Genomic DNA, 13,769 nt, shown 5'->3' with positions numbered 1-13,769 from the left:
AGTGTACAATGTGAGGACAGTCAGCGAGCCCGGGCCCAGGACTCAGAAACAGGTTCAGGACGTGGCTTTCCCACCAGCGTCCGTCTGCCCAGCAGAAGCCAGAACCTCTCTCAGCCTAAGCTTCCTCACCTGTCAAATGCACATCACATTTGCCCGGTTGAGTGAAGTGACTGCAGGTGCTTCACAAAGCACCGTCCTCTACAAAGTCTCCTTTCCATGGGGTATGGGCTCCCCGGCCACAGCGGAAAGGAGGGAGACTGCCCACCTCTCTCCCGGGTCTCCTACAGCCTCGTGCCCAGGGACCAGCCCGTGGACCAGGAGAGGCCACCTGGGGTCGGAACGGCTGTGGTCACAGTGAGGCGTGGAGGAGAGCTCCACAGTCACTCCCTTTCCTTGCTCCACATTCACTTTCTCTAGACCAGTGGTTCTCAACCTTCTGGCCCTTTAAATACAGTTCCTCATGTTGTGACCCAACCATAAAATTATTTTCGTTGCTACTTCATAACTGTAATGTTGCTACTGTTATGAATCATAATGTGAATATCTGATATGCAGGATGGTCTTAGGCGACCCCTGTGAAAGGTCGTTAGACCGGCAAAGGGGTCGTGACCCACAGGTTGAGAACCGCTGCTCTAGAATAACTGACGGTCACACATTTATTCCCAAAACATTTCTGTTGAGCCTGTGACGGGCCAGACTCTGCTGAGACCGAGGCCCCCGTGGTGTAGTCTCCTCACCTGCCCCCGAGAGCGGCATAGCACGGACCCCAAAGTGGGGCGGCAGCACCTGCGCTTGCCGGTCTGAGGGGAAATCCCGTCAGAGAAGGGCGGCCTCTATCGGTGCCCTGCCTCCCGGCCTCACACCCCCTCAGATTCAGAAGTTCCCACGTGTGCCTTTTCAGTACAAATGACCTTCCCCAGCGGGAGTGCTGTAGGGCCGCTTCCAGACGCGGGGAGGCAGGCAGCGGGCAGGCGTCTCTGGCCCGCGTGCTCTGCATTGTTCTTTGGCTTTAAAGACCTCTCAGCGTCCAGGTCACCAGAGAATCAAGTGCTGGTTACCGAGCAGGTGTGAGCAAAGGTGTCAGTGCTGTCCCTCACATGGCAGACTGGACCGAGGACTGGCAGCAGCCCAGAGGGGAAGGGAGGGATCGAGGGGGCCCGGAAGCTGGCCCGGTGCCTGCCGTCCACCACGCTGGGGGGCCTGGAAGCAGGAAGGCACTGGCCGTGCTGCGCCCCTGCTGGGGGTCAACTCTCGATGCCGCCTGTGGTTTAGGTCCGTGGTCGGCAAACTGCGGCTCTCGAGCCACATGCGGCTCTTTGGCCCCTTGAGTGTGGCTCTTCCTAAGCCTTAGGAGTACCCTAATTAAGTTAATAACAATGTACCTACCTGTATAGTTTAAGTTTAAAAAATTTGGCTCTCAAAAGAAATTTCAATCGTACTGTTGATATTTGGCTCTGTTGACTAATGAGTTTGCCCACCACTGGTTTAGGTTCATGAACTTGAAAAATCCAAGCGGGCCCTGGAGCAGCAGGTGGAAGAAATGAGGACCCAGCTGGAAGAGCTGGAGGACGAGCTCCAGGCAACGGAGGACGCCAAGCTGCGCCTGGAGGTCAACATGCAGGCCATGAAGGCCCAGTTCGAGAGAGACTTGCAGACCAGGGACGAGCAGAATGAAGAGAAAAAGCGGCTGCTGATTAAGCAGGTGGGTGGGGGCGTGCGGCCATTCTCAAGCCCCACTCACTCACGTTAGAGCACGTTAACTGGAGTCAAATCATCATGTTTATTCTTTACAATTTAATGTAATTAAATTCCTGTTCTCAGGCAGTATCAGTGCTGCTTACAAGGCATAATCATCGATAGAAAAGCCCTCCCTCAGTGAAATCTCTGGGGAATATGGTGTAAATTCATGTTCTGTGGGTCTTAAAAGTACGGGTGAGGAAAGAATCTAAACGCATTGACAGGTGGTTCAGCTTATTGCTTACGTTCCAATCACGTGTCCTCATTAAACCACTCTCTAAAGGAGAAAAAAGATATTTACATTTTTTTAACTAAAATAGTGGTTAGGCACTTATGATTTATGTTCTTTTTAAAATGTACATTAAATTTCTAAAAATTTACTTTAAAAAATTTTTGTGAATATTGTGACACTCCCTTGGAGTTCATGGTATCAATTCTTAGATATTTAAGTTGTTTATTTTCATTCCACTAATTTTATTACATTAGTCACTTATTGATAGATAACAAATTAGCTCAGATTTAGTGGCTTAAGACAACACTTGCTATAGCCTCTGTGGGTGGGGAATTCTGGACTCAGCGGGTGCATTACCTGGGGGCCTGGCGGGGCTGGGGGATCCTGTCCAACAGGCTCACCCCCGTGGTACTGGCCCGAGACCTCAGCACCTGGAACCTGGGCCTCCCCACGGGCTGCTTGAGTGTCTGTCCCTGGAGGGAACTTCCCCAAGAAATGGTCCTCTCTTTCCATTTTGTTGCATCACCTGGAACATGAACTTGGGATCAGGGACACAGCCCTGGTAGGTGCCTTGTAGCAGTCGGTGGAAATGGTGTGTGCCAGGTGGTGTTTTGTAAAGATCTGTGAACAAGATGCCACTACTGTGGCTTCCTGTTAATAACAGTAACTGCTTGGTGGCAGGGGACCTGTGCAGTCACCAGAGCCCTGTATGGCGCCAGGCTGCCTGTCCTCTGTGCCAGGATCCGGGTCTGACCGGCACGCGGTGCTGTCTCTTAGGTGCGGGAGCTCGAGGCAGAGCTGGAGGACGAGCGGAAGCAGCGCGCGCTTGCTGTTGCTTCAAAGAAGAAAATGGAAATAGACTTGAAGGACCTTGAATCTCAAATTGAGGCTGCAAACAAGGCTAGGGATGAAGTCATCAAGCAGCTTCGTAAACTTCAGGTATGTGCAGCCAACCAGAGGTCTTCGATGGTGTCGTCCTGCCCGGGAGGAAGGCCTGTGCGACACCCAGCCTGACATCTTACCGCCAAGAGCCGTCACCTTGGCTGTGGGGGTGCAGCAGCCCCAAAGGTGGCACGTCGCACTCAGCACTCAGCGAGCTTGGGCAGAGCCGGGGTGGGGTCAGCAGGTGGAGCACCCACCAGTAGGAATGCTCTTCGGGCTCTGAACAGCTTCTGTTGGTGCTTCGCCAACGGGGCCGCGGAGCCACCAGAGCGGAAGCGGGTGTTGACTCCCCTCCTGGGTTGCCGTGAGCGTTAGTCATCTTCTCAGTCTGGTTCAGTCATCACTTCTGCTGCTCCCATGCCGTGCTGATTTCACTGTCACATGACAAAGTAGTTTCTGCAGTGACCTGGTGCGGGCAGGATGTGACAGTCCCTCGTATACGCAGGCACTTCTTGGGGGTTATTTGTTGTGATGAAAAGCTTTAGAAAACCTCCTTCCCTTTGACCTTAGTGATTCCACATCTTGAAAATGTGTTCTAATAAAATATACAGATGAGAAGAAATGTTCATATACCAAGGTCACAGCTGAAATGTTCCTGATAGCAAAACTGGAAACAACCTAAATGTCAGTGGACTGACAGCCGTTTAAATGCTGGAGATGTGTATGCAGTGATAGCAGGGCTTACATGAGCACAGGAAGACACTGTGTAGGGCAGTTTAGTTTATAATCCTGCACGTGTGTGTAGATGTTTGCATACCGTCATGTAGATACACATACTTAGAGAATTTAGAAGGAAAAGTCATCCCTGGATAATATTGTATCTATGAAACCACTGCCTGACCCAAGGTCATGTTTTCTCCTAGGAGTTTTAAACCTTACTCTTTTAAACTCCATTTTGATTTAATTATTGTTATGTGGTTTTATATATAAACTCAACTTTATTCATTTGGATATGGATATCTAGTTGTCCCAGAACCATCTGTTTAAAAGACTATTCTTTCCCTCATTCAATTAATTCTATTCCACTGAGCTATGTGTCTGTCCTTATGCAAATACTACATAGTCTTGACTACCATAGCTTTGTAAAGTGTAATTTCTCCAACTTTGTCCTTCTTTTTCAAGATTGTTTAGCTATCCAGGTTTTTTGCAATTCCATATGAATTTTAGGATCAACTTGTCAATTTCTGCGAGAGAGAAAAAAAAAGGCCAGCTCGGGTTTTGATATTGTGTCGACTCGATAGATCAGTTTGGAGAGCATTACCATCCTAACAATATTGTCTTCCAGTCCATGAACGTGGCCATCTTTCCGTTTATTTACCTATTCTTTACCTTTTTTCAATGGTGGTGTATAGTTTTTTGGTGTATTGGCCTTATACTTCTTTAGCTAAATTGGTGCCTAATATTTTATTCATTTTGATGCTATTTTAAGTATAATCATTTTCTTAATTTTTCGAATGTTTATAATTAGTGTACAGAAATAAAATTGACTTTTGTGTATTGATCTGTATTCTACAACCTTCCTGGACTTGTTTGTTCCAGTGGGGTTTTTTTAATGAATTCCTTAAGATTTATTGTACACAAGATCTAGTTTTATTTCTTCCTTTCCAATCTGGATGTCTTGAGTATCTTTTTCTTGGCCTAACTGCTTTGACTAGACTCTCCATTACGATGTTAAACAGAAGTGGCAAGGCCAGATATCCCTGTCTTGCTGCTGCTTTTAGGTGGAAAGCATTCAGTCTTTGACCATTAAGTATCATATTATCATAATAGCTGTCAGTTTTTCCCTCGTTGAATTAATTCTGTTCCCTTGATCTATATGTCTGTCTTTATGCAAAGACTGTAGTCTTGATTGCTGTAGCTTTGTAAATTTTGAAATTTGGAAGTGTGACTTCTCCATCTTTGTCCTTCTTTTTCATGACATATAGTTCTATGGGATAGAATAATTCAATGAGGGAAAGACTAGTCTTTTTAACAAATAGTTCTGGGACAATTGGATGGCCTTTCTCAACGTTGAGGAAATTTCTTTCTATTCAGCTTACTGTTTTTATAATGAAAAAGGGTGTTAGATTTTGTCAAGTACTACTTCTGAATTTTGAGATGATTATATGATTATATGAATTCTTTTTCGTTATCAAGCCAACCTTGCATTGCTCATATATATCTCAGTTGGATGGTGGGATATAGTGGTGTATAAATTATATGTATGTTTTTTTATATGTTGATGGATATTTTGTTGAAGGTTTTTGCATATATACTCATAAGGGCTATTGGTCTGAATGTTTTCTTGTGATATCTTTGTCATTTCTATATACTTTTATTTTTTAATGAATGTATATTACTTTTATAATCTGGAAAAAACTGTTTAAAGACAAAGAATGAAAACTGCCCAAACCTGCTTCCTATTTATCTTTAGGCTCAGATGAAGGATTACCAGCGTGAGTTAGAAGAAGCTCGTGCCTCCAGGGATGAGATTTTTGCTCAATCCAAAGAGAGTGAAAAGAAATTAAAGAGTCTAGAAGCGGAAATCCTTCAATTGCAGGAGGTTTGTTTGCTTATTCATCCACTTGTTCAACAAATATTTGTCCTTGCAATTCTCTGAGATCAGATAACTATCTTAATGTCGTTGTAGCCGTGTGTAATTTCTGTCCATTTTTACTATGTGACTGGACCATCTTATTGGACCACTTCAGTTCAGTAAAGTGGTCAGACTTTGATGCTGTTCGTATATCCCTCTACCTGGCTGAAGGCAGAGGAGCTGACTAGTAGCTTTTCAAGTCTTGTCTCCTGTGTAAGAAACAGGAGTGATGTGTACTTAGTGCTGGCAAGCATCAGGACCACGTAGCTGAACTCTGACCTCAGTGATAGAAGATTGCCTTGTTTTACACAGAAGCACTATGTGTGAGGTTATGTTTCATTGAATTTCTGAGTGAATCATCTTGTAATCCAACAAGTGTTACCAAGAACAAATAAATGCGGAGTTGAGCTTGCAAGAAAGAAAGGGCGCTAACTCCCGAGGTGTCAGAAAGTAGAAGGAAAGGAAAATCCGTAAGTAAACACTGAGCAGATCCTGAGGTTACCTGAGAGCCAGCTTCCGGGCTAATCCTTCTTGGTTTCTATTCTGTTCATTTTTGCTCGTAGCTTTATTTCCTTTGGATTTTTTCTTGAGTTGGGCACTCAACAATTTCCAGGCTTTCCTCTTGTCTAATATGTTCATAGGACACTATAAATTCCCCTCAGGGTACTGTTTTCACTGTATCCTTCCTATTTGTTGTCATTTAAATTCCAAATTTTTCTAATTTCTATGGTTTCTCTATCCTATGAATAGTTTAAAAGTGCGGTTTAAATTTCCAAATGTATGGCATTTATTTTTTCTTCGTTGATTTCTAGTTTTATGGTTAGAGAACACTGAGAGGCGAGCAGCTCTAGGGCCATGTGTGCTTAAAAAGAAAGTGGATTCATCACTGAAGCAGCATGTCAAGATCTATGTACGTCATCATGTAGTTGACCAGTGATGCCGTTCCCAGAGGTGATGGGCTCTGGGAGCCTGTGTCCTGGAGAGCGCCTGGCATGGCCTCAGTGTCCACACACCCTGCAGGCCAGCGCTCTGTGTCTTCAAAGCTGCAGGTCTTTAGACCTTCAGACAAGGGCTCACTACCTCGTGGAGGGGACCGACTGGAAAGCTAGCCTGTCCTCCCGTCTGTTTCTCTGTTTTTCCTTACCTCCATCACCTTTGTTCATTAGGTTACAGGCCCTCGGGTCCTCCCCTTCCTCCGGGGCCCCTCCCCTGTCTGTCACACACTCAGCCAGTGGTCGGGAAGGAGCCCTTGCCGGGCCCAGGAAACTCGACTGCAGAGGCCAGATGGCAGAGTTGCGCTTGCAGTGTGTTCGACAGAGGCCTCCGGGTCCGGCCCTGCGTTCCACCTGCTGCTGTCACAGCTGGACTCGTGCCCTGCCCCACGTGCTAGTTGTGTGTGTGGAGCCAGGCCTTTCGGGGGGCCTGCGTCCTGTGCTCTAACTAAACCAGGTGCCCGTGCACAGCACAGAGGAGCTCTTTATGCAGCCCTGCTCACAGGCATCCTGAGATGTGCTCCTCCAAACACAGCACCATGTGGAGGGGCAGCTGGTGGGAAGCGGCTCTGGGCAGGGAGGGTCAGGACCCTGAGTGTCTGCTGTTGGCCAACCTTGAGGCTTTGGGCAAGGCCCTTCATCGACGGCCTCGGTTTCCTCCATAAAATAAGGGTTCTGTGCATCTCAGATTCTGAGACTATGATCTTGATCTTGCCCCAGGGGGGTGAGAAATGCACACGGGCACCTGCCTGGGGGAGATCCGCTCCCCAAGGAAAGTGCGAAAGCTGCCATCGGGCAGCTCTTCCTCCAGAGGCGGCAGGCACCGGCGTCCCCTTGCCCTGCCCAGTTCTCCGAGGCCTGACGGCCAGGCTTCCATCTCCTCAAGGAACAGGCCCTGCGCACCACCCAGGCCCTGCCTTGAGCTGAGGTCATACCCCACCCTTCCCAGGGGGCTGTGCTCCTCACTGTGCTGCACCAGCACCTTGTTTTCGGTCTGTCTGGTTAGTGTGCTTTACCTCCACACTGTACTCCTTGTATGTGCAACAGATACTTCACGACCATGAATTGCCATAGTTCTGGGTTTGCATAAAGCTTCGCCCAGTTCATGATTAAGAAACACCAGCTTTCTCAGGAGGGCAGGAACATGGCCGCCTCTGACACTGGGGCAGCCACGCCCTTACAGAGACTAGGCCTTCCCTCTGTGGGCACCTTTGTGTCCGGATGGTGACACAGTACAGCACCTGGCTGACCTGCACCCAAATACTCCCTCAGCAAACCTTCCAGTTATTCCTCAGATCTAATTGCAGTTTCAGGCACACACAGATGCCTGAGCAAGGTGGCTGCAGCCTGCGGGCTTCGTCAGATTTCACATTTGACGAAACATTAACAGCCAGAAATTAATCCTATCTGACTTCATTTAGGAACTTGCCTCGTCCGAGCGAGCCCGCCGACATGCTGAGCAAGAAAGAGACGAGCTGGCGGATGAGATCGCCAACAGCGCCTCTGGCAAGTGAGTCTCCTGCGGCAGTGGGAGGAGCAGGCTCTGGAAATGAGTGGCGGCCCACTGGTTCTCTTGGCACCTGGGCCTGCTGCACCGAGAAGGCCCTGGCGGGGTCCGGCAATCAGGGGTCAGTAGTTGGTTTGCTCGTTTGGTCAAACTCTGGAAAGACGAGCACAAGATGCTGGGCTCGGCTACAGCGGCCGCCCGCCCCAGGCAGGTCCCACTATGCCAGTCATGCCCACAGGTGAGGAGGAAGTACATTCAGAATGAACCCGGTTCCGCAGACTGTACGGCCTTGCAATGCAATCTTCACTCTTAAATTCATTAGGTTTGGCAAGTAGATTCCTTTGACTTACCTTTTCCTGAATGAGTTTTCATTAAAAGATCTTTTTTTTCCAATTAGGAAGTTGCTTTCTCTATTTAATTACCATCTGCGGGTTCATCGCGGTCACTTTCTAGCGTGCCATGAGGAGGAGTTAGCGTTTTATCTCAATGCACTGGGCAACCAGTAGAGTTTAAAGCAGAAGTGCCAGGGTCTTTTTGCCCTTTGAAAGCTGCTGGCTGTGGAGAACAGATGGAGGGGCAGTGGGGAGGCCACTGGGAGAGGTGAGGGGGCCTAGAGGGGGCAGGCGCAGGGCAGAAGTGAGTGTGTTTGGAAGTGTGATCAGCAGGACTTGACAGATGCCGGACGGGTGCAGGGGAGAGAAAAGTCGTGTGGGGCTGTTTGTAGCCTCCAGGTGGGAGGAGCCCTCTGAGCGTGCCCGTGCTGCACGGAGCTGGCGTTGAGCTGTCCGCCTCCTTGCCCCACAGGTCTGCTCTGCTGGATGAGAAGCGGCGCCTGGAGGCACGAATCGCACAGCTCGAGGAGGAGCTGGAGGAGGAGCAGAGCAACATGGAGCTGCTCAACGACCGCTTCCGCAAGACCACGCTCCAGGTGGCTCAGGCGGCAGCCCGTCACCTGGGAGGGGCCATGCTGCCCGTCTGGCACGAGTGACTAAACCGTCTCTCCTCTCCAGGTGGACACACTGAATGCAGAGCTGGCGGCCGAGCGCAGTGCTGCCCAGAAGAGCGACAATGCGCGCCAGCAGCTGGAGCGGCAGAACAAAGAGCTGAAGGCCAAGCTGCAGGAGCTAGAGGGTGCTGTCAAGTCCAAGTTTAAGGCCACCATCTCGGCCCTGGAAGCCAAGATTGGGCAGCTGGAGGAGCAGCTTGAGCAGGAGGCCAAGTAAGAGGTTTTTGATGCACTAAACCAAAACTCACTGCATCTCTGCGGGCCAGGGCCAGGGCCAGCCTGCAGCCAGGCACTTGCCCTAGAGGGAGTCCCTGTGGCAGGGGAGGTGGCAAGGACACATGTCATCAGAGAGAGAGAGAGATGGTGTGAGCCTCCAGGAAGGCTGGGCTCACCTGTCAGCTCTGCCAGGATTCAGCTGGTCAGACTGTGCCCAGGACTTTCTAGGTGCCATAGTTTAATCCTTTCCGCTAACTCCACCACGGTCCATTTCTGTATAACATTTGTCCAGGAACAAATGGACTTTTTCTTTTTGTTGGGGGAAAGGTCAAAAAGTCTAAAATTCGGGACTCAGACCAGACACGATTCAGAAGCACTGACACGCGGCCTTATTCAGACTCATAGGAGCTTTAATAGGAGAAACATACACCAAGAGTCACAGGTTCAAGAGGCCCACATTTCCCAGGCGCCTTTACTGCTGGACATAGTGCATCTCTGAGCTCCCGCACACTGTTGTCAATGGGGTTCACCCAATAAGCTCGCTCTCCTTCCTAAAGAACAGTGTAGGCCTGTCTAGAAACATGGTGATTTGCCTTCTAACTAAAGGGTGAGTGTGGGCGGTCCCCTCCCCCATTAGCTGCCATAGCCCGAGCATCACAATGGGTCTTTGTTCTGGTCTCCAGGCTAAGAAGTTAGGTGATTAGAATAACCAACCAAGGTTTTTGTCTTCAAAAAGTCTGCACTCCGTATGGCAGGTAGCTTGCGTGGAACGTTTGATCTTTAGGAGATCCCTCAATTAATACCTGCATGTGAAGGAATACGCTTTATCTACCTGTCAGTGTTAGAATACGTTACCCTCGTGACCAGAAGGGAAAAACTTCTGGGCCGTATTATCATAATTTATTCTCGTCAGAGAGGCCCTGGAAAACACTCCCAACATTTGTCATCTTCCAGAGAAAAGGGACTTTAAAAATTATTTCCTCAATTCAAACTATCATGTCAAGAATTACAAAGGCTAATTAATGGTTGATCATCTTCACAGGGAACGAGCAGCAGCCAACAAACTGGTCCGACGAACGGAGAAGAAACTGAAAGAAATCTTCATGCAGGTTGAAGATGAGCGTCGACATGCAGATCAGTATAAAGAACAGGTAAGGGAAGAAGGTGGGCCAGGATGAAATGTCTTCCATCTTAGAAATGCTTTTACAAGGAGACGATGCAAATGAGCCACGTGTTACCATTTGATGACTAAATTAAGAACCTGCCCTCTGAGGCCCTGGTTGGGTTAGCACAGTTGGTTAGAGCATCGTCCTGATACACCAAGGTTGCGAGTTCGATCTCGTCAGAGCACATACAAAAACAACTGATGAGTCCATAATAAGTAGAACAAGTCAATGTTTCTCTCTTTGCAAATAAAAGAAAAAGCTGCCCTAGCCAGTTTGGCTGAGTGGATAGAGTGTTGGCCTGTGGACTGAAGGGTCCTGGGTTCAATTCCGGTCAAGGGCACATGCCCAGGTTGCGGGTTCGATCCCCAGTAGGGGCTGTGCAGGAGGCAGCCAATCAATGATTCTCTCATCATTGATGTTTCTCTCCCCCTCCCCCTTCTCTGATATCAATAAAAATACATTTTTTTTAAATGCTATTTTAAACTCTTAAATTCTAATATTTTAACACACACATGCTGTTCCTGCCAGGCACTCCTGGGTGCTGGGGACACACAGGTAACTAAGACTCAGTCCCCACCCCTCGGGCTCCCCCAGCACCAGAAATAGAGGAGGGGCGGGTGAGAGCACGCTGAGGGCTTTGAAGTGTGAGGCCGATTTCCTCCGCGAGGTGCACGATGCTGTGATCTCTGCCTCGCTGTCAGTCTCCCTCCCCAGCATCTCAGATGCCTAGAGTAGTTCCTGGGCAGTGTTAGCGGTCACTGTGTGTCGGCTGAAGGGGGGTGGATGCAGAATAGAAAGCAGAGAGAAAACATGTACTGCATGCAGGACCTGAATGGTTTTCCTTGTCTGCATCCAGGCAATTTTTTTTTAAGTATCAGGAGAATCTAATAAGACTGTGGCCAGGTCTGCATAGACAACAGCCGAGGTAGCTGAGGTGGATGGAGATGATTCTACTGCCTTTGGCCCCAACCCCCCTTCCCTTTTCTTCCCCTGCTCATGAGGCACCCCCGCCTTTCCTTCTTACCCCCGCCCTCAGCATAGAGCATGGGGCAGTTCTGGGTGGGCGTGAGCTGCACGAGCGTGACCATGTCAGGTCTTCATGTGAGGCTTTGAACTTGAAACACCCATATTGAAAGGAGGCATAAACATGAATGTACCATCTCCTGGGGTTGGAGACTCACGTTGCTGGCTCTCCCATAGGTTTAATACCTTATGTGAAGATACTACACTCATTTTCTGTTAAAAACTCGGGGAGAAAATAGGGTTTTAAGTTTTTAGAGATTTCCTTTCACGTAGTTTGCTCTGTACACACTGGCTTTGCTGACAATGGCAGATCAGGCCTGAGACCAGCCCCCCTTGTAAGCACACGCACTCACGTGGCTGGCGGGCACTCAGGATGCGGTGGGACTGTATCTGGACTCGCCAGTTTGGTTTGACTTGATTCATGTAACTTCCCCAAGATGGAGAAGGCCAATGCCAGGATGAAGCAGCTTAAACGGCAGCTGGAGGAAGCGGAAGAAGAGGCTACACGTGCCAATGCATCTCGGCGTAAACTCCAGCGGGAACTGGATGACGCCACCGAGGCCAACGAGGGGCTGAGCCGCGAGGTCAGCACCCTGAAGAACCGGCTGAGGTGAGCGACCCAGGGGACTCGTGGAGTCTGTGCCCAAAGCTCCCCAAACAGCCGGATTTCTAGGCTTGGGGCTTGATTTTTCTGGTTTGCTTAGTTCATGTAGAGTTACTCGTTCTTGCTCTTAAGTTTATCCACTCGGGATTTCTGACCTTTCGTAGTCCTTAAGGAGAACAGGAGGAACAACAACCCCCCCCCCCCACCCCACCCACACACACACACACAGACACAGACACACCAAGCTGGGACCAGGTCGCATCCATCCATGTCCCAACATCCATGTGAGGAAAGGTCCCAGCCTCTTCTCCCAGGACCTGGCACCATCAGCCCCTCCCCGTCCTCACCCCCACCACGGAGAGGCCCGAACATGAGCACTGAACTTCCTCCCCCAGAGGAGCAGGCTGGCACAGAAGCTGACAGGCTGGCCCATGGCCAAACTCTGATGTGCCCTGCTGTTGTCCAGCAGTGAGCCAAGAATGGTTTTTACATGCAACAGAGACCTGATATGGCCCACACAGCCTAAGTAAAATATTTACTATCTGCCCTGGGTGGTTAGAACGTTGGCTCAAGCACCAAAGGGTTGCAGGTTCGATTCCCGGTCAAGGGCACATACCTGGGTTATAGGTTCGATCCTTGGCTCCGGCCGGGGCTCGTGTGGGAGGCTGTTTCTCTCACATCAGTGTTTCTGTGTCTCTCCCCCTCCCTTCCGTTATGTGCCCTTTATGGAAATACCCTTGGTTAGCAAGCACAGCCAGCCATAACTGGATCAGGTACACTGAGGACCTCCTGCCCAGTGCACGCTTGTGCTGGCCAGGATGGCAGTCAGGCGTGGTGACAGCAGAGGTGGAAGGCCCAGAGCCTGTCCTGATCGTGCCACTCACCCCCCCAGGTGGTGTGTCCTGAGGAAGGGGTGGAAGTTTGGTGACTGGACAACTTGACTGCCACATGTTCTTGCGTGTTTACCCATGTGTCTACTTCCTATTCTTGCCAGGCGAGGCGGCCCAATTAGCTTCTCTTCGAGCCGATCTGGCCGGCGCCAGCTGCACATCGAAGGGGCTTCCCTGGAGCTGTCAGACGATGACACCGAAAGCAAGACCAGTGATGTCAATGAGACACAGCCACCCCAGTCGGAGTAGGGTCACCGGAAGCCAGTGGAGGCAATACAGCAGGACACGAAGGAACGCACCCGGCACCAGCCTGCCTCGGGCCTCCTACAGTTAGGAAGTTGGCAAGCCACGGCACACACACACACACACACACACACACAGAGAGACATACCACACACACCACACACCACAGAGCCGTTCACAGCACATACACAGACACACACACACACACACACACACACACACACAGAGAGACATACCACACACACCACACACCACAGAGCCATTCACAGCACATACACATACACAGACACACACACACACACACACACACACACACACAGAGAGACATACCACACACACCACACACCACAGAGCCATTCACAGCACATACACATACACAGACACACACACACACACACACAGACACACACACACAGACATACCACACACACACACCACAGAGCCATTCACGGCACATACACACACACACACACACACACACAGACACAGACACACCAAGCTGGGACCAGGTCGCATCCATCCATGTCCCAACATCCATGTGAGGAAAGGTCCCAGCCTCTTCTCCCAGGACCTGGCACCATCAGCCCCTCCCCGTCCTCACCCCCACCACGGAGAGGCCCGAACATGAGCACTGAA

At 49.8% G+C, this 13,769-nt stretch overlaps 1 protein-coding gene across 1 annotated transcript in view; it reads left to right on the top strand.

The window, feature by feature from the left end:
- MYH10 (myosin, heavy chain 10, non-muscle) overlaps positions 1–13,237 on the top strand; it is a 145,718-nt gene extending 132,481 nt beyond the window's left edge. Inside the window, exons 37-45 of the mRNA XM_014549811.1 lie at positions 1,490–1,702; positions 2,747–2,908; positions 5,325–5,453; positions 7,900–7,988; positions 8,790–8,913; positions 8,996–9,204; positions 10,250–10,358; positions 11,834–12,006; positions 12,995–13,237. Coding sequence (XP_014405297.1) covers positions 1,490–1,702; positions 2,747–2,908; positions 5,325–5,453; positions 7,900–7,988; positions 8,790–8,913; positions 8,996–9,204; positions 10,250–10,358; positions 11,834–12,006; positions 12,995–13,139 — 1,353 coding nt within the window. The 3' untranslated portion in view covers positions 13,140–13,237. The remainder of the gene's footprint in view (positions 1–1,489; positions 1,703–2,746; positions 2,909–5,324; positions 5,454–7,899; positions 7,989–8,789; positions 8,914–8,995; positions 9,205–10,249; positions 10,359–11,833; positions 12,007–12,994) is intronic.
- The last annotated feature ends 532 nt before the right edge of the window (positions 13,238–13,769 follow it).

Source organism: Myotis brandtii, unplaced genomic scaffold (genome assembly GCF_000412655.1).
Source record: "Myotis brandtii unplaced genomic scaffold, ASM41265v1 scaffold573, whole genome shotgun sequence".
Lineage (NCBI taxonomy): Eukaryota > Metazoa > Chordata > Mammalia > Chiroptera > Vespertilionidae > Myotis > Myotis brandtii.
The sequence above is the reverse complement of the archived record's forward strand: the minus strand, read 5'-3'. Positions and strand labels throughout refer to the sequence as shown.